The following is a 27,094-nucleotide window of genomic DNA, read 5'->3' on the forward strand; positions in this document are numbered from 1 at the left end:
GTGATGCGAAAACTATGTATTACTATGTATGTACTATGCTTTACCATTGTGGTATTTCATAAAAAGGAGGTAGATTACAGTAGATGCAGTTTAGTCTGTCTGTATCTGTGAGCAGGAAATGAGTCAGTGGGAAAAGCTGCACAGTACTGCCCTCATGTGATCAGCCCACTTTCCACCCCACAGCTGTAACGGAACTGCTTTGTCCTTGATTTCTGTTTTCCATTCATCACAACAACATAAAGAGTCAGAGGCAAGTAATTTAGGATCTCAGATTTATTTGATGTCAGTTTCTGCAGCATTTTTCAGTTGTGTGGCTTTTACAAAATAAATCTGGTTACAACAGCTTCAAGGCAGGGAAATGTAAAACTAAGGAAGGAAACATGACCAGAACAAGTCAATTGCCAATCACTTCAAAGGATGCACCTTAAATGTAAACATGGAGTTTCAACTTGTTAAATTTTTGTTTAAGTCCAGTGATCTGATTGGTTGGTGACTTGCTCTCATCATGCAAACATCAGCACTCAAATGAAAAATTTTGTTTTTCAAGAGAAAAGAAACAGTATTTTATTTCAGCAACATTCACCACATAGTTTGTGTGGAAACAGGCCATATACCTGATGTTTTCCTTTCTTAGTTTTAATTATCCATTAATGTGAAAGCTTTGCTTTTTGCTTTTTCTCATAACTTGGATGTCAGTGCAGAAAGAGGTACCTCGCTAACTGACCTGGCTCTGTGTGTTTAAGGCCATGTTAACTTTCAGAAACTTTCAGAAACTCTTTTTGTTGAGGATGTTTTAAAATATTGCATGCTACCATGAAGGGTACAAGTTTTAACCAATTTCAAGAATTTCTGAAGGGAAGGGGGATGGCTCTCCTTTTGTTTTTTTTAAAAGACTCTCCTGGCGCTGCTCGTTGTAGTGACGGAGGACCTGGTGATACCTCCACCATATCCAGAACCACTGGCAGACATAGCACCACCCATGCCAAATCCACCAAATCCACCTCCGGCACTGCTCACTCCTGAAGCTATAAAATAAAGAAAAGTAGAAATAATTCACCAATTTGACAATAAGGACTGTATTTTCAGGTACTATAGATTAATAATCTGAAACTTACAAGACTGCTGCACGTGAATGGTAGCATTAGAGCCGCCAGATGCCAGTCTGTGATGGAAAAATGTAGAATTCAAAGTTAATTCAAAAATATGGGTAATAGGGCAGCAAATGGAAAACTTCAGATTTTTAAATTATGCCTACCTGCTCTCCTCTCCTTCCAGCAGTTTTCTGTAGGTGGCGATTTCGATGTCCAGGGCCAGTTTGACATTCATCAGCTCCTGGTACTCGCGGACCTGGCGGGCCATGTCCTGTTTGGCTCTCTGAAGAGCATCCTCCAAGTCCCTGATGCGAAGTTTGGCATCCTTTACTGCCAGCTCACCACGCTCTTCTGCCTCTGCGATCTGAGCCTCAAGGCTGGCTCTCTGAGGAAAATTATGTTCCATGTAATTTAACAATTGCATAACCATTAACATAGCAAATTATGATAACAGTGCCAAAGAGGCCTTCAAATGTACCTGTCCCTTAATGGCTTCGATTTCATTCTGAAGACGGGCAATCATACGGTTCAGGTCAGCAATCTCAGCCTTGGTTGTACGCAGATCCTCCCCATACTGTCCTGCAGAGGACTGCATCTCCTCATACTACAATGAAAAAGACAACGTGGTGGTTAAACAATAAAATCCAGAAGTCTGGGAAAGGCCGACCTTTGCATTTCTTTTCACCCACCTTCTGTTTGTACCATGTCTCAGCCTCTGCCCTGCTGCGGTTGGCAATGTCTTCATACTGGGAACGCACTTCTGCAACAATGGCATCCATGTCAAGGTTACGGCTGTTGTCCATCTCCACAACAACTGATGTGTCCTTGATCTGGCCCTGCAGCTCACGAAGCTCCTACAGAACAAATGGTTTTTGCAAAACAGTCAAATCTTTCTCCTTTAAAGCTGATGGCTTAATTATAATGAAAATCAAATGAGACAAGTCTCCTCAATAAGTACATACCGCCTCATAGACGGCCCTGAGGAAGTTGATCTCATCCTGAAGAGCATCAACTTTAGCTTCCAGCTCCACCTTGTTCATGTAGGCAGCATCAACATCCTGGAAGGAAAATTATTAACCAACAGGTAAACATCACTGTTTGTATTTTATAAAACTACAAGATAGAAAATCTGAAGGATCCTCTAGGTTAAGTCTTACCTTCTTCAGGAGCACAAACTCGTTCTCCACAGCTGCACGTTTGTTGATTTCATCTTCATACCTGTTGGAGGGGAAATGTTTAAAAACTAAATTTTTAGCAAATGTTCAATATATTAGGTGTATATATAACCATGTTCCTCTCCTATGTTTTCAAAAGCACTCACTTTCTCTTGAAGTCCTCAACCAGGCCTTGCATGTTCTTCAGCTCTCCCTCAAGCTTAACCTTCTCATTGCCCAGCCCATCGAGCTGTCGGCGCAGGTTGGCAATGTAAGCCTCGAACATGCCCTCAATGTTGGAGCGGGTGGTGGTCTGATCCTGCAGGAGACTCCATTTGGTCTCCAGCATCTTGTTCTGCTGCTCCAGGAAACGTACCTGTGGAGATACAAAACCAAGGAAGATGTTTTAGAACAATTAAATTAATTGCATTTCTGTAGTCTAAGTGTTAATTTTTTCTAATATCTCTAATGGGGAAAGACCTGTAGAAAAGGGTGTGTCGAGCTCCATATCAAGTTTTCAAGTACCTTGCCTTCACCTACATGACTAAGTAGAGTGCTATAGTGCTATCTACCTTCCTGCCACACCCTGCCCACAACAATTGCAAGTCATATCTCTGCCTTCTCTTTCAGCAGTTGTAAAAGTAGAATGTCTGAGTAGTTCATTTTAATATTTCAGCATTCCAGAGACACATATCAAGGCATCATCCTTTAAACATTTGTGCTATATGTTTTCTGTTTATCCAGACACATATTGTAAGCGTTTGTCTATGACTCATCCTCCTCTGTTGAGCTACGAAGGCCACACAGTCACTACAGTCATAAAAAAAACTAGGTGTGGCAGATAAACCACACCAGACAAAGCCATGCAGTATCATGGGATGACTGCTTTTTTGTGAGTTTTTGTGAGTGTCAGTTTTGGTGTTCAGAGCGTCTGACTCGACAGAGCGTGACTAAAATCGTGCAAGTAGGATTGAAGATTGTGTGCTTGTAGCATCAAAATGACAGGAGAAATAACTTCTTCATAGTTTGTGTTGCCCATAGCATCTAGATGATAGGTGCAATGTGCATTTGACAGACTTTGAACTATACGCTGATAGATCTGTATTTTTTCTGTCAGGTAAGTGTTGGGCAAGTCACAGAAATGTCATCCCCACCCATGTTTAAAGAGTGGGCTGAGACTTGCTTTTTTCAGAGATGAATTTTGGGCTGGTGAAAGATGGTGCTCCAGTCCCAAACAGACTTTACAGTATTTATAAGGTCTAAACTCACTAACTGCTTGTTCACCTTTGCATCCAGGTCTTTTTTTAATATACATTTAAAACTACATTGTCTGATAGTAATTTCAGTTTTCCTTTCTGTCATAAATAAAAATAGAGAAACAACATCTATCCATATTTGACAGCCGTTTAAAGAGAACATGTCCAAGGGGAGAACATGCAGGATAAGACACTGAAGCTTGACATAAAAATATATAGATATAAAAAGTCAAAGAATACAGAGAACAAAAGCACCAACCTTGTCAATGAATGAGGCGAAGCGGTTGTTGAGGGACTTGATCTGCTCCTTCTCCTGGGTGCGGACGGCCTGGATGGTTGGGTCAATTTCCAGGTTCAGAGGGGCCAACAGGCTCTGGTTGACTGTGACAGCTGTGATCGGTGGAGCGACGAAACCACCAGAACCACTCATACCACCCATGCCACCCATGCCACCCATGCTAAAACTGCTGAAATTCCTGCCAGCAACACTAGCACCAATTAAGCCAGTACCAGCCCCACCGTAGGCAGCGCCAGCCCCACCATAGCCAGCACCACTGCCACTGATCTGGTAACTGGAAGTTCTGCTGAAGCTGCCTCCTGGTACTGCAGACTTCCTGCTGCTGCCAATGCTATAGACCGATGTTGACTTTCTGACTGACATATTTGCAGTGGTAAAGTTGGTAGCTCTGAGGAGAGAAGTGAAGATGAGCAGGCTTCAAAAGGAGAGCCGGATCCCTCTGAGTGTCTGACTACACACTGCGTCTACTTTTATGGCTGTACAGCAGTGGGAGGATCCTGAACCTGAGCCACTTCAACCTGTACTCTCACTTTTGCTGTCGCCTCTGGCTGAATGACAGGAGCGGCCAATCCTGTAAAACAGGTAGGGAGGGAGTGTCAGGAGATAAACCGCGGCACACCCTGTGCCACAACAAGCTGGAGGTGAAGAGAGAGCTGAAGAAAAGGAGCAAAAAATGCCATTAGGTAAAGAAACAGAGCCCCAGAGCTAAAGTTTACACATACATTTGAAAAATTAAACCCACAACCCAATCTCAGAATAGACTCAGCCCTGCTCTAGAATGGGTACGTCCATACTTTGAAAAGGTTTTTCGGAGAGTGAACTTCTGCGTGAGCTATACTGTTTGAAATTCTTGGTCTCTCAGTCTACATAAATGTAAATCAAGCAATCACAGTTTTCCCCCTTTCCCCCAAGAAAATATCAAATATGTGCTTGTAAAGCTTTTTATTCATATTGAAATCTTTCCTTTTGAGCCCTGTGTGAAAAAACAGTGTTTTAGGAAATATTCAAAAACTTTTTCTTTTCACCTTGACCTCTTGCAGTGACATTCACTGCAATTTCTTATTTTGACCCCTAAGGTAAACTTCCTTTGAAGAAATAACTTTATTTGAGTTTCAGAATCTCAGAAAACCCAGAAAAGCATTGGTTGTCATCGAAGGTCACAAAAGTTGATAAAATACCTCAAAACAGATCTCTTTAAGCTCCTTTGTACTGATGGCAATCAAACATCAACACTGTCTCAAACAGAGGAAAAGCCAAAACAACTAAGCAAGAATAAACCTGACACACTGATCATCAGAAGCACGCGAAGTGCATGCATCAGAGGTTATAATTTTTATCCATATTCAGCATTCCAGTCAATGTGAGACAGCCAAATGTGGATTAAAAGAAACAAAAAACCTGATTGTATGCATGCCACATTATTAAAAACTATTCAGGAAATACCTTTGCTAGAATCATACTTTAAAATAATACTTTTGCGGTAACAAAGACTGAAAGATATGTTTTTGATGATGCCATTTGGCACGTATAATTATAGTTGTACGTGTACAGTATCATTTTGTCATTCAGGAACACCTCTTTCTGATGAAAACAAAACTTCAGAGGAATCACTGATCTGCAATACAGATTCAGAGATTGTTCCTCACATTCTGTTTCACCACACCCTGTTGCAACATACTCCAGGCCAGGCTTGTTTCTTCCCTCTGCACCTTTGGTATAGGTGAGGTCTGCATTCTTTTTCATTCTTCCCCAACTTTTCACAAGCACATGCCTTTAATTTCTACCATGGTGTGGAACTTTACTCTAAAGCTCAAATATCTGCTGCCCAGTGGCTTTGGAGGAAAATTTATGTCCTTTCCTTTGCATCTTACTAAAGTTCAAACAGATGCACAAGCTCACAGATCATTGCATGACCTGATACTCAACTACTTCACTCGCAATGAGACATCTTCATCTCTTTCGCTATTTTCCGCTGCTATGTTTTACTACCTGCACATTCTTGGGTGCCACAGAATGCACATAAATCAAACCTGCACAAAAGACGCTGCCACGCAGGGTGACGCCTCTGCCAGCGTAACAGTCACATTATTGAGAAGCTTAACAAACATGGATTAAGAGCAGTGAGATCTCACTAGAGCAGCAAAAGCAGGAAAATCTGTGAAGAAGTGGAGAAGGGTGGTCAGGGCGATCACAATCACTCTGAGTTTTGTCTGTGCTTGTCTCAAATGTCATTGGCAATAGCTGTCGTAAATTAAGGACACAAGTCTGTTCAGGCCTGACTGTCTGAAGTAACTCAATATCAAGTTTAAATCTATGCTAGATGTGTTTGTTGTTTCTGTTCATGCTTTTTCGCATTGGGTTAGAGAACATTAGCGCTAATTTTTCATTTGTGTCAGCAAGCGGGGCAGGTTGAGGGCAGTGTCTAACAATGCTGCATCCTTCTGTTAATGTATTTGCATTATTTGTTATGGGAATGTGAATTGTCTTACAGCAAAGTTGTAAAGCATTGGAAAGACATTTGAAACAAAGACACCTGCCTGATCATCACTTTAGTTTTGCTGCATACATCAGCATTATGTTTGTTGCAAATTTGCACAAATCAAAGAAACACGTTTATTGAATTGTTAGAGAAAATTTAGTGTTGCAGGATAATTTTCTTGCTTTCCTTACCTTTTTTTTTTTTTAATGAAGTCTACATTTATTGAGGTAATGCATTTTATTCCACCTCTTGACTGATTCTTCTGGTAACAGTTTGAGCAGCTACACCTTAAAAATTGTCGAAACCTGCCAGAAACTTTTCTTCAACATGATAAATGCCTTTAAAAGTAAAAGGGCAGTGAAAGTGTTACCACCCCCAGCTCTGCCTCTTACATTCCCCAATCAAGTCTCTCACGCTACAAACCCCAGTCTAATAGGCTTTGACTTCCCCATACCAGAATTGTTCAGCCTCCGAAGTACTAATATTGCATCAGATCATGGTTTCGGTGATTCAATTTTTGCTGGGTAATTGCTAAAGGTGTCAGTGCAGCTGAAACTTAAAAACTCAATGAAACATTAGACTGAACAACTTAATGATAAAATATTTGCACCAGAATGCATCTCGTAGTAGAGTTAGTTTTGCTGCAATGCGTTAGTTAATGTTTTATCAGCAAAATTCAGGAAACTACATGAAGTGAATGTCTTTTCAATCTCATCAAACAAAGCTAAGTCTCTTAGTCGAACTAACTTAGCAGGCTTTCCTTTTGTACTTCTGCACTATGTATAAACTGGGTGTGGTCATTTAAGTATCGTTATGCTGCGTATCCTTCTTTACTCTAACAGAGGCCGTGCGCAAAACAGAAACGATACAAACTCTTTCAGTGATGAAGCAAGACTGATTTTGCAGTGTGAATGAAAGCAATGTTGAATCAGTGAATGGATCAGAGATGCCCCCCCGGCACACACACTGGTAGTGTTTAATTCAGTCATGGTTCAGGTCTTATTTTCTTCATTTACTATGATATGCATTTAATTTACATGCATTTTGCAGCTGTCTGATATGACATCGTGCAACTCTGTAATGTCTGGATAAAGTGTCATTCTTGCAGATATCTTTGTCTTGTACAGTTCAAAGGGATTAATCTTACATGTATATATAAAACCTCTTTCACCATGTGACTTCAGGTACCACACCTTTCTATAGCAAACATTGTAGTGGTTGTTCTACTGGCCTCATATTATGACTTTAATAAAAACTCAGCAGTTAAATAATATTAGAAATGCAATGATAATTCAGTCACTCCAAAATATTTGTTCATGTAATGCTTTTTACTTATCCGAACACTGAGTAGAACAGCATTTTCTCTATATAAAATTATATGTAAAGCCGTGCAACTGTGGTTATATTTCATTCATCAAACCTTAAAAGTCTAAATACTGTATTTTATTTTGATTCATTATCGACATGGTTATAAATGTCTTGTGTGAGGTGTTTTATGGTTGTCACTTTCTGTGCGCCCACAGGCCACTCATGAACACTGCCTTTACATACTTAAAACAGGGAATTCCACATGTCATGCAGTTAATGTATCATGCCTCTGGCTTCAGACTCTGATATAAACTTTCCTTTGCTGTTCAAACAGATCTGCCTCAAGATACTAAAAGCTGTCAGACAGCTCTAGCTTCACGTCTTGATCTTGTTTACTTTGGTTTCTTGTTTATTTAAATGCAGCTGTTAGTTTAGAGTCGTAACCGATATATTACACAGTTAAACAAAGCTGTTAAATGGGAAAGCTGCTAAATGGCCATCTTTATCAATAGCTACTTCTATTTCTATTTAAACTAGTGCATCTGTTATTATTTCTTGTAAAAATGTATGTAGTAGTATAGTTTGAGTTGGTCAAATCACCTCCATATCTGATGCTCATTGTTTTTTGGTGGAGAAAATCACTGAAAAGGGTAAAGGTTGTGAAAGATTTGAATCTTTTCATTGCTTTTTCCGCCACTTTTTTCATTCTTATAGTACGCATGTTGCAGTTAGGGTGCAAATGTATAAAAAGGTGCATCACCCTCAACAAGATATTTACATAAAAAGATTTCCATTGTCCTTTTTTGTCAGACAGATAGAAAAAGTTGATTTTTACCTTTACATGTTTTGGCTACAACCTGTAGTCTCCCTCAGAAGGGTCACTTGATGTTACTGTGACATATCATTGTCAGCTGTTTCATCCAGGTTTGCCAGACTTTTTCTATCTGTCTGACAAAAAAGAAAAAAGAAATCTATATATTTTCAGCAGACAGTATGAACCTAATCAGACTATTAAGATATGAACATTTACCTTTTGTGTGTGGCAGTACTCTAGGCTATAAATTGATCTTTCACATTTTTAAAATAATTCACAAATTGGAGCCTAATAAATAAGTAAAACTATAAAAACATCAGGTTTTGGTAATTATTGGAATGTTAAAAACTCTGTCAATCATCATCAGTGCAGAGCAGCTGGTTGAACTGGTATATGTAGCTCCTCAGCAACAGAGAGACTTTCGTTTCAAAACTAAAGTAAAATATGCATAAACAGTGCATGCATAATTGCTATTTTTGCAGTTACAGTATTATTGCCGGCTGAAAACCATAATTCCTTTATATCTTGCTTAAAAACAAACAGACATGCATGGACAGTTTCTTCTTCACTTACAATGAGACTGAGATCTGGATGAAGATGAGTTTTTTCACATCTAGCCTCTGTAGGATTGTGTATATTTAACACACCTCTTTCCTTGAGTATATATCATCACAAAATGGGCTACAGTGCTCAGTGGAGCTTTTTAAAATATAAAAGTTCAGGTTTGTGACAGAGGTGTTCTGAAAGAGTATAATTGTACTATTCATTGACCATATGAACAATAATGAAAAAACACAAAGAAAGAATCTGAAGCCCTTAAACACACAAACACACCCCTGCGTGCTTGTTTTGGCATCCTCATAAGGTTGTGGGTGTGTTCATGAGGGAGTGTTGCTGGATGGGATTTTAATCTGGGGCTCACTGTTTCACCACCTGCAAAGGTACACACCCTTTCAGAACAGCATCCTCAAGTCATGCATGGAAACATGTTATGGAGGACACGACAGGGGAATGTGGTTAACCTGCAACGTATGCGTTTAATAAAAGTGGCTGTTAACACAACAATGAAGAGCTGATGAAACTCACTCCAAGAATGTCTCGCTTAACAACCTGATCTGCATGAGTGGCCACTATTTACTGATTTTACACCAAGTTGCCAAGTCAACAGTTTGTCGGCATGCAAACACATATACACTGTTTGGTACAAAATGAGATATTACTTTACAATTCTGGACTTTGACACCTCGCGTACAGACCACACGCATGCACACAGGACACTTCAGCATAGTTGTGGGATAAAAACAGGCATGGGAACGCTGGCACAAACTGCATAAACTGATGACTCACTCTCAGTCAGACAGGAAAGATCATGCAGGTTGTCTGGGCAAATAAAAACCTAGCAACGGACTCAAGTGTTTGCTGGTGTGAGTGGGTTTTTTGTAAACATCTGCTTTGGCATGATGTCACTGACAGTATCTACCATCATAAGGGGCTTGGTCGCATGTTGTTTCATGTTGTATTTTCATGGTTTTTTTTTCCACTTGACTTAAAGGGGTGTGTATGTAGTCATGTCTACACTCCGAAAGGGTGTTTTTTGAGTGATACCCCGAACCCTTTGCTTCAAAAGAAATAGGCTCCATTAAGAAACATTTTCATCCTAAGAACTTGTTTTTGTAAAAGATGGTTCTTTGAAAGCTCTTGAAAGCACTGATGTTATTAACAACATTCAGATGTTTACTTATGTTTCAAATGTTACTGTGGTGTCTTTAGTGGGCGTGTTGGGGAAGTCCCAGTTTCTGTAGTAATTAGGGTTTTAGACATTACTGTTCTTCCATTAATCATTGTGTGTTTAATTAACCTTTATTTAAAAACAATGAAAGCAGTATGTCGATGGACTGATGACAACCTCAATGTTGAATATGATGAAATCCTTGGAATATGAACATTTTTATCTACTGAGGCTTCTGAGAAGGTGGAAACATTCTAAATAAACCCCCAGAGAAGGTTCTGAGGAGAACATCATACCACAGTGGTTCTTTGTAGATCCTGTCATGTTGAGTTCTAGAGCTTTTCACACTTTGTTGTAGGTATAATCTTAGGTGGAACCTTTATAAAAGTATCCAAAAGGCTTCTCCAATGGACATAAGCCAAAGAACCCCATATGTTTCTAGGGTGCAGTGGTGAGGTCGTAGATATCACCTGCCAACTGAATACCATCACCTCATTCTGCACTGTGGTGAACAAATGATTTTCAAGTTTCTTTGGTTTGGCATTGCTAACTTTTTTGTTTGTGGAAACATCAGCTCAAACATAATGGTTGATGGTAATGTCTTTTCAGGTAATGAGTACATATTGAAGGTTAAACTATTAAGAATTTAAACACTGAAACTACATTTGTAAGAGATGGCCTTAAATAGCCTCTGAAATGGGTGATCAGTTTGCCGTTAATTTTAAATTTCATATATGCATAATGTTGACTGAATGTCAGTACAGGGTTATGTTTTCAATGTTGGCACACTAAAGGCTCCTGGTTGTGAGTTACTTACCAGATACAGTTCATTGAGATTCTGAAACAGTGTAGAAATAGGTCTACTCACATTTGATAGTAAGTGTTGGGAAGTCAGTGTAACTTGTCCAAGCAGGCCTGTGTGTTCTGTCAGCAGTGAAAACATTCCTCAGACACCACCCACCCAATCAGTCAAAGATTCAACACTTTTACTGGCCTTCCAGTGACTCAACACCAACACACTGTACTGAATCACCGTCTGTTTGCTGGCCCAGGTTTTGCTGCTTGTGTGTTTCCCATGAGCGTGTTCTTACACCAAAGATTATCACATACTGACCTTTGCTCATGAGCCTTTGGTGTCTGTTTTCAATGCTTTGTGAACCCCTACAGCATCAATTTTTAACACACAGAAAAGTCCTAAGAAATCAGAAATAGACAACATAAACCAGATGATACTGTCTAGTTTTTGGACTTTATAACTCGTTTCATGTGTGATTTGTTTTCTGACTTCTCTCTCTGTCTTTATGTTAAAAAGTTAAAGGTGAACTCACTTTATTATCCCCATAGATGAACTATAACCATATCTAGATGTCTCTACTCCTTGCCTCAGAAATGACATTTGCCTGTTATTTTGATGCATTTGAATTTAAAGGTTCAATGTTCAATATTTAATGGCATCTAACCCATTGTGAAAGATTAGAGCTAATGGATAATTTGCCTGTTGTGGACTTTTGGGGGGATAAGGGGATAATAACTCGGAACCTTTAATCCTAAATTACCAAAACAGTTACCAGTGACCAGAAGCATCTGATTTAAAATGTTTAAGAACTTTTGGACCAATCCTATCAACACAGATAAAATGTTGTTTCTCAGCTTTTCATCTGCGTCACATATGTCTTATTGGACATTCAGAGACTCTGTAATGAAAGTGGAAACACCGCTGCATTCTGCAATCAATTCACCAATAAAACCCATGTAGTTGTCAATGGTCAAATGTCAGTGTTCTTAAATGCAGCTATTGAACAATTTTGCCAAGAAAGTCACATTTTTCAGTTTTGTCTGTATTAATATAATAAGCTTTAAATTTACTCTGAGCTGATCTACATAGTTAGTAAATTCAATACAGGTAAATACCTGCTTTTCACTGAAAACGGGAAAATACCAAAATTTAATCCAGTCATTCAGGAATTAATTTGGAAGTTGCTGCAAAAATAGTTGCAGGTCTTTAAGGGTTAACAGAATTGGCTAAGCATACTAAAACAGAGTATCAGACAAAGTGACATGAACTCTATAATTTTGCCTCTGTACACCACCACAGTGGATGTGAAACAATCAAGACATGACTGACTTGTGGACTTTCAGCTTTAATTCCAGGGGTTCAACAAAATATTGAATTAACTGTTTATGAAGAATAACCATTTTAAACATTTTCAAAGGCTCACAATGAATTGGACAATTTAAGATTGTTATAAAATTGTGGATTGTTCTAACACCAAATCATCTGCATTTAATGACCTGTTAATGCCTGAACTCTGGAATACATGGATGTCACCAGATGCTGAGTTTTTTAACCTTGAGATGATTTACAAAGGTTTTCACATCTCCCTGGTAGTTTTTTTTTTCTTCTTTTTTTAATGACAGCCTCCTTCACTTGCATTAACACCTCCTTGGACTTCATATTATCAATTCCAGTGAACAGGTCCCACATGTAAATTCAACATTTGGAATCAACTCCAGATCAGCTGAATTTGTCAAAGAACCAGAGAACCGGCCACACCTGGACATGCTGATGGTCAGTCAGTTGCCCAGTTTCTTATGAACTTCTAAAAATGGAGGACCTTGATATAAAATGGTTGTAATTCCTAAGTGGTTAATACAATATTTTTTTGATGTTAAACCCTTTGAATTAAAGTCCACACTTCACATCACATCATGATTGGTTCATTTCAAGTTGACTGTGGGGGTGCACAGAAGCAAAATTACAGAATTTGTGTCACTTTCCAGATACTTATGGACCTGGCTATAAATCCATCATCAAGTTCAGTGGTTCCTAACTTTTTTTCTTGGACACCCCCCCCTACTGCTTGTGTCCAAGACAAGCCAGTCCCCCCTCCCCTATTTTTCCTTTAACATGTACAAATATATTTTTGACAGCTTGTAACTCAAAGGCAACAAAGCCTGCATCCACCCCTTTGGATCTCTGGCGCCCCCTTTAGGGGGGGTGCACACCACAATTTAAGAACCACTGATCTAGTTAATGATAGCAGATGCATCACATTCTCCTCCCACACTTACCAAGAAGTGTAGTCATCTCTGGTTATTGTTGCTGCACTATATCTACCACTGTCTTGTTATTGTCTTGGTATTGTGTGAATGAATCTGTCTACACACATATAAAACATAGTGAGTTGTTAAATATTACATTTATAACATTTTCACTTTCTGCAAAAGTGAAGTATGTAAGAATAGTTTGTTAATGAATCTTACAGGGAAAAACCAAATAAAACTGCAGCCTGTAAAAGAAAACTCCTTGGCACATACCTACATACTTACATGCTTGAACAAGTTAAAGAAAAGTGCGAACGTGTCATCAAACCACCCCACCCTGTTTTAGTTCTCGCCTTCAGAGGTTTTGATAGTAGGAAATTATTAACTTGTCCTCATAAAAGAATACTTTTCTAACAGGATGCTAGAACTTGGCTGCTGGTAAACTTATCAGCACTCATGTCACTACAACACAAGACTCATGACCAGGATTAACACAGTTTGCAAGAGACAAACAGAATTCAGTGATAAAGTTTAAAGTAAAGAAATATGAAGTTGAAGAAGGCCGCATGCATTAGTTTTCATTCTTATTTACAGTAAGAGCAATGTGTGAGAGACAGACAAAAGGCAGGGATAGAGATAAAGGGAGAAAGCCTGATTGTGCAAACCCAGAAACATATCAGATTCCAACATCAGTATGAGTGATTTGCAGACAGATCAGATATGTGCTAATAACAGCAATAATCTGCACTAACCCAACGCACTGTGGGTGGACATTCAGCTGTTTTTCCATTGATACATCTTCATTGTTTTTTTGTTTTGTTTTGTTTTGTTTTTTTTATCATTTTGACATCACAATGACATGGTTTTCTGTTGACACATAATTCAACTCTGCCCAATAGCATACATGACCTGACAGTCAGTAATGTAGGCACATAACACATGCATTTTCCCAGTTCTTTGCATCTAAAAGATTCAGCAGCAGAACTAAAATGTTGCACCAGTGGTGTACAGTTTATTACATATTAGCAAACAGGGTGCATTCAGCAACACCCTAATAACTGGTCAGTCATTTCATTCTTATATTTCTAATTACTCTCTGAACATTTCCCACAGTTGGGTTGTGACAGTGGAAACATTTGACACCAGAGGCATTTCTTCATGGATGGCATCGACCATTTAAAGCCACACACCCAGCGCTGAGCAGTCACCACCCTGTGGGCAGAGCAGCTCAGATATGTGTGATAACACGGACAGCTAGTTCAAACCAAACTGATCCACCTTACAGGTTTGTTCACCTGCTTGAGAGCTGAGTGATTATTTAACCAGAATGCCTTTGCAGGGCTTTAAAAAGATTTGCTGCAGGGACTTGTCAATCAGTGTCAGTGGAAAAAAAACAGATAATTGTATTATTAAATTACAGTGTCTTCAAAGTCGCACAAACCAAACGTCAAATGCTTAGAATTGCTGAGAGGGCACAGCTTTCACAGAGTTTACACCTTATCAGACTGTGGGATTTCATGTAAATTTTACTTACCAGGGGCAGCTGTACTTGATTGACATTTTATGCAAGTGGGATACGTGACTAAATTTTCTTCATATATTTGGTTGGATTTGAAGCAACCTGACTCAGTCCAGTGTAACTTTTCAACAGGCAGACAGTTCATCCTGCTGCTGCTGCACTGACACACTCTGCAAAGTCTCATCGCACTCATCATTGGTAACACCACTGCAGATGCCAATCAGTTACTATGTACCTGCAAAGTATCCACATGATTGTGAGTTTAACAAACAATTAGCCTCATGATCTTTCTGATTTTTATTATTATTATTATTATTATTATTATTATTATTATTATTATTATTATTATTATTATTATTATTATTATTATTATTATTAGGCGACACGGTGGTGCAGTGGTTAGCACTCGTGCCTCACAGCAAGAAGGTCCTGGGTTCGATTCCAACACCAGTCGACGGGGGGTGGGACCTTTCTGTGTGAAGTTTGCATGTTCTCCCCGTGTCTGCGTGGGTTCTCTCCGGGTACTCCGGCTCCCTCCCACCATCCAAAAATATGCACCAATAGGTTAATTGGTTAATCTAAATTGCCCATAGGTGTGAATGTGAGTGATTGTTTGTTTGTCTCTATATGTTCAGCCCTGCGATGAACTGGCGACTTGTCTAGGGTGTACCCCGCCTTCGCCCCTATGTAGCTGGGATAGGCTCCAAGCGACCCCCGTGACCCTAGTGAGGATAAAGCGGGTTCAGAAAATGAATGAATTATTATTATTATTATTATTATTATTATTATTAGCTTACCGGCTGATAGGCCATAAGCTATTGTCATCATGCATCGTCTGTCGTCGTCTGTCGTCCATTACAAAACTTTCAATTGTCTTCTTCTCCAAAACTACAATTCCAATTGACTTCAGACTTGGTATACAGCTTCTTTATGATGATGTCAACAAAAAATTAGTGAAATTATTTGGATCTGGATCTGATTCTGGATTTGGTGCCACTTTGAAAAATTTCCCCATTAAAAGAGATAAGAAGTGGATCAATGCAATAACTCAGTAAATATAAATGATATCAAGTTGAAATTTCTACAGTCCAGCCCTGATGGGGAGATGACCAAAACATAATGTCCACATGCTGATCAGGATCTTGTCCTGGATCCGGGAACTTATGGAAAATTTAACATGGGCTCTTATGGGGAAAAAATTTCAATCGTCTTCTTCTCCGAAACTACAGTTCTGATTGACTTCAAACTTGGTATACAGCTTCTTTATGATGATGTCAGCACAAGGTATTGAAATTATTTCCATCTGGATCTGATTCTGGATTTGGTGTGACTTTGAACAATTTTCCCATTATAAGAGATAGGAAGTGGATTGATACAATAAATCAGTAAGTATCAATGATATCAAGTTGGAATTTAAATTTTTTACAGATCTGATTGGAATATGACCAAAACATGATAGTCATATGCTGATTCGCTTGGCACCATTAATCTGGATTCGAATTTGTTGTTTTGAGGTATCCAAATTCTTACATGTCTGGGTGTTACTGAAGCACGGGTTTGATTGTTTACAAATAACATCATTCAGGTAAAGAAATCCGGTCACGTTATTGTCAACAACCAATAACTGACTGTACTTCCTTCGGGCATGCTCGGTGTGATCCTTCACACATGTTATTTGTTTAGAAATAACCTCGTTCATCTGTTCAGAAGAAGATTCCCGGTAACGTCATCGCTCAATCGTCATCGCTATTTCTGTTATATAATAAATACACATAACTGGGCAATAATAAATGGCATCTGGATAAATTTCCCAAAGCTTTTCATTTGGCCGGTAAACTGCAGGGCCATTGGTCCTATTTTCAGTGATTTTTCCTGAGTATTTCACTGAGAAAATTTCCAAACAAATGAAAAGAAACATGAGCTTTTCTGATAATAGACTAGAATTGCTGCCTCTTGGGTACATACCGCTGCAAAGTAGTTCAAGGTGCAAGACAGAGGTGTCAGAAGTATTGACATTCATTACTCAGAAGTGTAGATACTAGGGTTTCAAAAGACTTCTGTAGAAGTTGAAGTATCAATTCAAGCTTTTTACTCAAGTAAAAGTGTAAAAGTACTGGTTTCAAAACTACTTAAAGTATAAAAGTAAATGTAAGGGGAAAAAATGCCATTAGGACAAAAGCTTAGGCCCTGCCACAGGGCCTATAGTGCACTACCTCACCTCCCCAAAAAACATTTTTCTAAAGGCCATAATGACTATAATGTTATATTAAAATGTTAATGTTGAAACATTTGGGATGCACTAGTCTACCTGTTTCAGCCAAATATATGCCCACTGAAAATGAACACATTTTAGCACAATGCAAATGTATTAAATAACTATCTATGTGCACTACTGAGCATTAACATGTGTTTCATGGAGCGGAAGATATGATGATTAGTTGAATACAAGTATTATAATGGTGCAAAAAGTGAAACTTCAGAGGCATGTTATCAATAACCTTTATTGGAATGTAAATGTACATCCAAGCTTCGCTGCAGAAATCTGTGAAGGCAACAGATGTAAGATAAAAAAAAAAAAAAAAAAAAAAAAACTGGACAAGAACATTGGTGTACTCGGGGCAAGCTTAGTACCAATTACCTTTGTGTGTTTGTCTATATACAGTAAAGTGGTTGGGATATTTGGCTTCAGTGCTCTCGAGTCTTTGCCATAGACATCTTCATACTAGGACCCCCCCCCCCCCCCCCCAAAAAAAAAAAAAAAAAAAGAAGTGACTCAAAAGTGAGTTGCAAACCTGTTTTCTGTGGGTCGCAGTCCTTAGTCTGGACAAAAAATAATGTTAAGAAACCAGTCCTGTGCTTTATTTCTTATGGAGTTGTGCCCCTCCCATTTACACCCCCCAACAGTAGGTGGCAGTAATGTGGCAGTGTGTTTAATTCTTCAATAAGTGACTGAATGCACTTATTTTTTAACTGAGTGCACATTTTTGGTTTTTGTTCAAATGGACCTAATTTAGTGTTAAAGGGAATATTTCCCTTTTTAGCATCACCACCTGCTGGTCAGTTTGGTTTATCTTTATTTGTTTCTCTTTTTATATTTTAACTTGTTTTGTTTTATTTTATTTTATTTTAATGTTTTTAATGCTGTTATTAAATTGTATTGTGCTTTTATTCTTCTGTACAGCACTTTGGTCCACTAATAAAGTTGGATTGGATTGGATCATTAAACTTGTCTTCTGTGTCTTCATACTGTGATATTCTGTATTATCACAGGTTCAACACATACCATCTTATCATAAAATAAATTTAAGAAGTTTCATTTTTATTAATTTGGGTTGCAGCTTGTCATTGAGAGGTGAAAGTAGGTCCTGAAGCCAGACCAGTTGAGAACTGCTGGTGTAGACAATGTTATCCATTCCAAACTGTCCTGCAACCTCACCCAAAAAGTGACTGGCAGAAGGCAATAGTTAGAAGTTTTGTTTGTTAAAAAACAGAGCCACACCTCAGCCAGACATTCAGAGCACTACATACTCTTCCCTTTCTACTGAATTTTATCCTTTATCTCTTGAACCTCCGCCCCAAGTCAACACAAGACCTGACACTTGAACCGCGACCTTTTGAATGCTTTAAAATTACCTGTGAGACTTGAAGTTTTTTTTTTTTTTTTCCTTTTTTAATATATACTGTATATCACGCCCTGTACAGACAAATCCGGGATAGAACAAATTGTTTAACGATTGTATTGCCTCTGGTGCAGTTTTAAAGTTCTCAGACTATTAACTGTCAGTAACTCTTAACAGCCTGGCGCAACATCAAACATAGCAATTTTTTTTTTTTTAATTTTTTTTTTTTTTAATAAGTCTGTCTTCCGGTTGTTTTTTTAGGATCTTTTATACAGTAAGTCAGTAATTGCCACTTGAGAATAGATGTAACATTTGTCTCTTTGTTATTATGAGCATTATGTGATTTGAGTAAAACTGGCCGCTGCTGTGCAAAGTCCGCCTTCGACTTTTTTTTCATCTCATTGACAGGTACTTATCTCTTAAAATGACTCACTTTTTTCACAGTCGTGAACTGCAGGTGTTTAAGTAGTCGGATCATTTACTTAATGTGTGATGTTGGCTCTGCAAATGTTACAAAAGACAGAAAATAAAAAATTGTAGCACGAGGGTTAGGGTTTCTTCTCTGAGTGATGGTATGGTGTTTGCCTGTGAGCGGCTTGATGAAAAAGGAAAAGTATTCATCTAATTTAAATGTTCTCATCAAGGTGCGAACATATTTACTCTGCAGACAGTGTAAGGGAATTCTGAGACGTAGCAACACACAGAGGCATATTGTATTGATTACGTAACATGAAGGTCAAACCGGTATCTGAGTGTTACTATGGGACACATGCTGTTCTCTTTAAATACTACTGAGAACAGGAGGCCTTGTGTGATACATATCAATCAACACAACAATAACTCAGCCAAGTTTCTCTCAGTTTGCAAATTTTACTTTTAGCCTCACCCCATACCTTGTGCTCACATCTGGAAAATGTGTTGTTTTTTTGTTCATTTGTTAAGGCTTACTTCAATTATGTACTTGACACTCTGTCATAGTCTCAGTTGACTGATGTAGCTTTTGCATAGTAGCAACAGTAACAAAAAGAGAGGTCAAGGTATTAAGTGTGTCATTTTAGCTTTTTGACCTGTGTTTGCTGCAGCAGCGGTGCACACATCTCAGTTAACAAGCCTGCAGAGAGGAGGAGGAGGCGGCAGTTACTGTTGAATACACTGGAGTTAGTGGATTGGACAACATTTGACAAAGTTTGTGTGTGCATGCATGAAGGAATTTAAGTCAGTGGCATGAAACTGGAGTGCCGTCCTATCAGTTTTGCAGAATTTGTCTGAATCTGAGCGGAGAGGGCGGCCTTTTCTACTTCGGAATTCATCATGTTCCTCCTATCAGCATCACATCATCAACTGTTTGAATAGATTTTCAATTTGCAATAATTAACAAACAAATTAAACATTACACAACAAAACTTGAACACAACACATACATTACACACAGAACACACCCCTCTGCCCCCCTTCTCTTCCCACCCTTATTCCGTCTACTTGTGGGACACACAGTCTGGTATTGAGAGGCTGTCAAATAAGATAAAAATCAAAAATAAACAGAGTGTTAATCAGGATTATCTGTGCATCAATTGTATCTCCCCCTACTTCCCCCCTTCTCCCTGTCTCACCCAGTCTCTCTCTCTTTTTCTCCTCCTTTACCCTCTCTCTTCAACCCCAACTGGTCAAAGCAGACGGCCATCCTCCAGGAGTTAGGGTCTGCTCGAGGTCTCTACCTGTTAAAAGGACGTTTTTCCTCACCACTGTCACCAGTCACAAGTGTTTGCTCCTGGAGGATTCTGTTGGGTTTGTGTAAAGTGGCTTGATAGTCTGGTTTTGACTGGCTCATATATAAAGTGTCATGAGATTGCTTTTCTTAAGATTTGGCGCTGTATAAATATAATTTGATTGATTGATTGATTGATTGCAAACTGGTCATTTGGGGCCTGATTTACTAAGATCACAAAAAATGGGTGCAAATTTGCTTGCTCGCGCTAAAAATGTGCGTGCTATTGATTTGCATGTCACAGGTGATCAACTCAGATTGCCTGCACAAATGACAACAGATGCAAAGTCTTGGAGACCGCCCAATTTAAATGAGGATTTTGCGTGTGCTACTGATTATCGTCATGGAGACAGTACGCTGCAAAAACTGCTCTGTACTGAGATACACTGGAATGATCTAGATGCAAGGAAATGTAACGTTGCGAGGAGTTTTGTCATAGAAGGTATTGCATGAATCTTCCTTGTGACTGGCCCCAAATCATCCCCTAGTTCACAGGTGTCAAACATGTGGCAAAATGTAGTGAAATGCAAAAATTACACTGAAGATATTAACAATCAATGGTGTAAAAATCATTTTAATTCAGGTTCCACAGACAGACCAATTAGATCTCAACTGGGTCAGATCAGTAAAATAGTATCATAATAACTTACAAATATGACAACTGCAGATTTTATCTTTGTTTTAGTGGAAAAAAAGGAAAATTATATGAAAATGTTTACATTAACAAACTATCCTTTTACAAAAAATGTGAATAACCTGAATAAATATGAACAACCTGAAATGTCTTAAGGGAAGTAAATACAATTTTACCAATATTTTACTTGGTACTATATGTTTTGTGTATTTATAATTGGAACATTAGTTGTAACACATATCTGTAAATGATAAACTGAGGCAGAATATTGTTAAAATTGCATTTGTTTTTCTTAAGACATTTCAAGTTGTTCATGTTATTCAGATTTTTAAGGAAACGTTGTAGATGTAAAAAATTATCATATTGTCATTTTACTTTTTTCACTGTTATTTTACTGGTCTGGCCCACTTGAGATCATATTGGGGTGAATGTGGCCCCTGAACTAAAATGAGTTTGACACCCCTGCCCTAGTTCATCTAGATGTTTTAAAATGGCATTGCTGGGTAGCCCATTTGTCTCAATTATTTTTTCTTCAGTCATTCCAAAAATGTTGACACAAGCAGAAAAGATTGGTTCTGTGCATTGCCTTTGGTTGTACCTATGCCGCATCCTCACCACAACAAATGCAGGCAGAGTTGTGCAAAGCTGTGCCAGTTAAAATCTGCCTTTCAGACGTGCTAAATATAGACGCAAAATCAGCCACCACCATCAATTTAAAGGTTCAGTAAATCACATCTCACACGCTGATTAAAAATTGCATCTACTCCTCAAAATAATTTTGTGCATTCTGGCCGAAAAGGCCCATATTGCATATTCATCAAGGCAAACACACTAAATGGGTTGTGCAAGCTATTTTGCCCATTTGAGAGCCATTACCCTCAGTACTTCCTGTTAGTAGATAAGCTCTAACGTGTTTTTACATGCGCAGTCAAGTTTTTAGCAGTGCCAACCTTTAGTAAATCAGACCCATAGAGTTAGCATAGATGAAAATCTCAAAAGTCATTACAGCAGTTTTTTTACATGTTCCTCAGCTTTTTTCCACATCTCCAATGTTCTAAACTTAGCATTTTTAATGGGCTGGTGAGCACTCCAGATAGATCACCTCGAGGAAAGCTTTTAGCCAATGTTTTATTGATAGCTGGTATATCATATAATTTTTTTGCTACCGTCATACTAGCCAACCAGAGCTTACGTTCTGTCTCAGTGATCTTACATCTGGACTCATCATTTAAGAAATGAAGTGCAGGTTTCAGTGGGAGCTTTCTCCCTATCACATGAGACACCTCATCCACAACTTCAACCCAGAATCTCTGTGCATCTGGACTTTCCCATAAGGCATGCAACAGTGTACCCATAATGCCCTGACTACAGAATGTACAATGCAGATTAGGAGCTGAAGCCATCGAGGATCCTCTACGTGGTGTTGAGTAAGTCCTGTGACAGATTTTGTAGTGGGTTAACTGGTGATCTGGGTTTTTAGGTGACCCAAAGAAATTTTTCCACACAGTATCCCAATCAATGAACCTATTTCCTTGAGGAATATCTGCCTCCCATGATTTGCATGTGGGTGTTTCTGCAGTGGTGTTTGCCATGACGTTGTTTTTATAAATGTAGAAGACTGTTTTCCTTCAGGGTGCTTTTTCCATTAGCGATACCATAGGGTAGGACCTCAATCCAGCCTCCCAAGGAACTATGAGCGAATTAAGTACAGACCTTATTCTAAAGTAAAGGAATTGTGAATTTCTTGAAATACCAAAGTTGGACATTAGATCAGGGAAATCTGAAATTGAATGTGCACCTGTGTTATCTCCCAGTGTCTGGATGCCATGCTAGGCCCATAACCATGAGACGAATGGTTCTAAACCTGTCAACAAATTGGAATTATGCCAGATAGTTTAGTGTTTGTGCCACTTTGATTTGAAACCCACATATTTCTCGAGACTCACCATAGTTTGTATTGCATATGACACCTCTCAAATGGTCCAAGTTGGGAACAACACGTTTTGTGTTTGAGTCCAGAAAAAGCTACATCCTGTTCCTGTTTTAGCATTTCCCCAAAGTGCAGCTAGTTTTGCATCAAACTAGTATTTTAGCGAACGTAATATAAATGCGCAATGATACAACTTAAAGTTTGGGCAAGCTCATCCACCCTGAGGTTTATCTCTTTGTAATGTCGACCATTTGATGCGAGATTTCTTTCCATTCCAAATGATCTTTTTGAGCTTTGAGTCAAGTTTTCGCCAATACCCTGCTGGGGTTGGTAATGGAGCTTATAAAGTTTAATATTCAAGGAGAATATTCATTTTGATTGTGGCTATACGGGCAGGTATTGATGAGGGGAGTGCAGCCCGTCTCACAAGGTCATCCAAGGTCAACCTTTTTCCAGAACTGGGCAGGGTTTTTTCTTTTTTTTAGATGTTTTCTATCAAATTACAGTTCCTAGTGGTTTGAACCTTGCTGTTAACCCTCTGCAGTTACATCCCTGAAGGTGTCTCTTGATTGTAGACTTTGATACTAACACACCTACCTCAAACAGTTAGATGTATGTTCTAAAAGGGGTTTTGACACCAGCAAAATAATCCTGTAATCATCCACTTTCGTTGTCTTACATGATCTTCAAAGCACTGGTGTTGCTGAGCTCATCAGCGGATTCTTTCATTTTTTAAGAATGTACCAAGCAGTTGCTTTTGCCACTCCTTAAATTTTTACGAGCTCTCTGATAGATTTATTTGTTTTGTTTTGTTTTTTTCTACTGAATGACAGCCATTCTAGTTTCAGTCATCTTTGAACCTCATATTGGGAATTCCAGTCAACAGCTACCAAATCCAACTACCAGCTCCAGACCTTTTATCTGTTGAATTTGTCAAAGAATAACCAGAGAAGAGGCCACATTTGGACATGAAACACATGGTCAGATGTATAGTTTCAGCCTCTGAAAACAGAGAGACCTGCGTACTTGCTACTCATTATGTATCTGATAGGAGCTATAAAATATTTGTGTTTTGCATATGTGTGCTTTTCCAGCATCAATACCAATTTCAAGATGGATGGGATAGTAACACATTAAAAGACAATCCCCTGGTGTGTCCATTATTCCATTGCATATCACACATGACAAACACAACAGGATAAAAGGGTGTAAAAGACATATTAAGATAAAACAGGCAAGAAAGTGAACGGTATTATGATGTTTCTCCTTCTGTTGCTGACACTGAAAATGAATCAACACATTTTAACAAAGTTTATGTAGTTTCATTGCATTGTTTTTGTTAAGTTAGAATGGTTGGGTTCTGAATTACATTAATATAAATTGAAGCTCATGAAGCTTTGCAAAGCTTTTTATTTAGTGCATTTCAGAGCTATATCTTTAATATTTTACTTAAGTAATAGATGTGTGTACTTTTCTCACCTCGAGAGAAATCAGGGAACTGAGGTTTATCTTCCATGATCAAATTTTGTTGACACTAATATTATGCACTTCATAACCTTTCGGTACCTGCACTGTTCATTAGATCAATGCAGCGTAGCTCACAGCTGAAATTGCTTTTTTTATGCTTTATTGCCACCACATTTTTCAATGAATTGTCCAATTCTTTGGCAGTGGTGAAAACTTACTCCACAGATGAAATTCCTCAGACAGCAAATATGATCAAATGAATTCTACTTCTTCAACTTACCACCTTTATTTGACAAACTACAAATGCTTCTGGCAAAATATTCTAATAATGTCATACGCTTATTGTCCTGATTTAACCTTGAGCAAAAGTTCACATGCGGAATGTTTTTCATTCTGTTATAGTGTTGACACATTCATGATGCCACCACAGCGTCTCTTTTTCACTTTGTTCTTTATTGTTAATGATGAAAACCATGATAAGACTGGGAAACATTTCAACTGTTGCTTCTTATTTCAGGCTAACTGTTGTCAACATATTTGTGGGTACAAATCTTATGTGTTCTCCTCCTCCTCCCCCTCCTCATACTTTTAAAGCTTCACTCAGCACAAGTGTCTTTCAGCCACGCTTCGTTAAATGACAGTGAATAACTGGTGTGACAGTGGGATATGAGCACCTTTGAATGTCTCACATTTGAGGTTATAAAGCCTTGGGCTTGGCACCACTACGGATAATTCAAGTCTTAACCTGTCCCTCTGGAAATGAATAGGCCTCAATAAAGTACACAACTAGAAATCCCTTTCTAGCACTTTGGTCCTTAGATACTCCTTAAATGATAAATCTTACCCACAGATGAACATACAAGCTCTTACATGACTTGCCACTTTGCATTCCATGGTTAACTGTTGCCATTAGACTTTATGTAAACACAATATTTTGGTAGCAAGTGATTAATCTCCTGAGACAAAGCAATGCATTTGTGGCCTCAGTATGGGACAAGAGTTTCACAACTTTACTTTTTAGTTTAAAAAAAGGGAAAAAATAAAGAAGAAAAAAATGCTATCCACAGCAAAAGACATGCCATAAAATTAAAATAAATAAATAAATAAAATATCATGCTGTTTCCAATCATGGCAATTATTTCATGTAATAAAGCCGAAACATTCTTTTTCGTAGCTCTCTGTGACTTTTTCTCACTTAGGAACTTTCCTTTTTGTGATGTTGTCTCTTTAATGTTTGAATATTTGATTTTACCCTCTTTTGGTTATTCATTCATATACACATACAGGATGTTGTTTTATTCCATTCCTTCATTTTTACATTGATTTGACAGCATCATGTTATGTTATCTCTGCCCTCTCAACTTCGAAACATTCAAATTTATTTGGAGTGTCACGTTTTTGTGTTTGCTGTACATATCTCTTTTATTGTGTTGTTTTGTTGTCTATGCTTTAGTGTCTTTGCTTGCATCTTGTTTTTTTGTATCTTGCTATTGTGCCCTTCTGCTTTGTCTGTCAAAGCACTTTTGTAAACTTAGTTTTTAAAGGTGCTATGTAAAAAAAAAAGTTATTATTATTATTATTATTATTATTATTATTATTATTATTATTATTATTATTATTATTATTTAGGAATACAGTTTTTTTTTTTTTTTTCAATTAATCTTTGCAAAAAGACATTTGTGATGATTTCCAGATGAGTCAGATGTTTGTGTATGTGTGCCCATACTTATTTTATATTCTGGGGACATAAACCTATTCCACCATCACACTGTAGATGCATAAAGTGCATAAAACTGAACCTTTTTTTTTTTTTCTTCTTATTTTAAGGACGTAAGTAACTTAAAACTGCGGGGGTTGAATTTAAACAAATACCTGTTCCTCCTCAAGCTCTTTCTTCTCAGTCCAAATCTAAAGCAATATTTGCTGACCTGGCTCAGTTTCACTTTACTGTGGGAAAGTTAAAACATTCATCCAAGCCTCCATGTGGAGCCACAGAGTAGAGCAGTAGAGTCACGTCTGACTCCATCAGTCACATATTTAACCTATTTAAGTTTACAATGCTGAGTAGATTCTCTACAGGTTGAAAACAGACTCAGACTACTTGAATAATAACATGCTGAAAGATAAGTGGAATTTCTGCCAAAACACAATCAAATACTAAAGCTTGAATTGCATGAAAATCCACCGTGTGTATTGTCTGCATAGAGTATGTTATCACTGTTAAGATCAGGATGAGTCTGCAGGTTATTAATGTAAACCAATACACTGTCACCTAAGTACATCATGTGTTGCTGCTTAGAAATACTTTTAAGCTTGAATGTTAGGGTTTTGTTTAACCCATAAAGACCCAGAGCTACTTTTGTGGCAGTACCCAAATGACTTTTTCTCTCTTATTTAACCTTTCATCAGTCGTTTATCACCATTTATTGTAATATTATCCCCTGTATTTTGTGTTTTTTTAATGAATATTAGGTATTTTCCCATAATTAATTCACTGATCATATAGATGTTTATAAAAGCTCAGATTAATGTTGATTGGCATAATATCAAAAACAGAGAAAAAGTAAGAAAATTTGACTTTTTCAACAAAATCTATCATTAACTGAACATAAACCAAGTGTGTCCATCCACTGTCATTGATCCAACTCCATGGGTTTTACTGGTGAATCAATGTTGTAGAAGCTGATGGTGTTTCCATGTTCACTACGGAGCCTCTGAACGTCCAAATGGGTCATATCTGATGACCGTGAAAAGATGACAAAAATGCATTTTACACCAATTATTTACATGTATTGATAGGATTAATGGATCAACAGTGATGTAACATTTTATACTGGTAAATCATTTTGGTCGCCGATGGATGTTTGGGTCTTTATGGGTTTGTGGTTTTTTTCCCCAAAAGCAATAGAATCTAGCAACTAAATAAAATGCATTTAGAAGCTCAAAACCCATGGTTAAAAATGAAAATACAGCACAGTTTGAAGC

At 38.1% G+C, this 27,094-nt stretch overlaps 1 protein-coding gene and 1 long non-coding RNA gene across 2 annotated transcripts; both read right to left on the bottom strand.

The window, feature by feature from the left end:
- Positions 1-258: 258 nt before the first annotated feature.
- On the bottom strand, positions 259-4,259 carry LOC115420146 (keratin, type II cytoskeletal 8-like). The gene is made up of 9 exons (XM_030135388.1): positions 3,761-4,259; positions 2,413-2,621; positions 2,249-2,309; positions 2,054-2,149; positions 1,781-1,945; positions 1,570-1,695; positions 1,256-1,476; positions 1,116-1,162; positions 259-1,025 (listed from the first exon to the last, which is right to left on the bottom strand). The coding sequence occupies exons 1-9, from the start codon at positions 4,160-4,162 to the stop codon at positions 886-888; spliced, it is 1,467 nt and encodes a 488-aa protein (XP_029991248.1). The 5' UTR covers positions 4,163-4,259; the 3' UTR covers positions 259-885.
- Positions 4,260-4,978: 719 nt separating this feature from the next.
- LOC115420147 (uncharacterized) lies at positions 4,979-16,844 on the bottom strand. Its single transcript, XR_003935514.1, has 3 exons — positions 16,687-16,844; positions 15,599-15,604; positions 4,979-4,989 (listed from the first exon to the last, which is right to left on the bottom strand). It is a non-coding gene; the product is annotated as an uncharacterized LOC115420147 (long non-coding RNA).
- Between the last annotated feature and the right edge of the window lie 10,250 nt (positions 16,845-27,094).

Source organism: Sphaeramia orbicularis, chromosome 5 (genome assembly GCF_902148855.1).
Source record: "Sphaeramia orbicularis chromosome 5, fSphaOr1.1, whole genome shotgun sequence".
NCBI lineage: Eukaryota > Metazoa > Chordata > Actinopteri > Kurtiformes > Apogonidae > Sphaeramia > Sphaeramia orbicularis.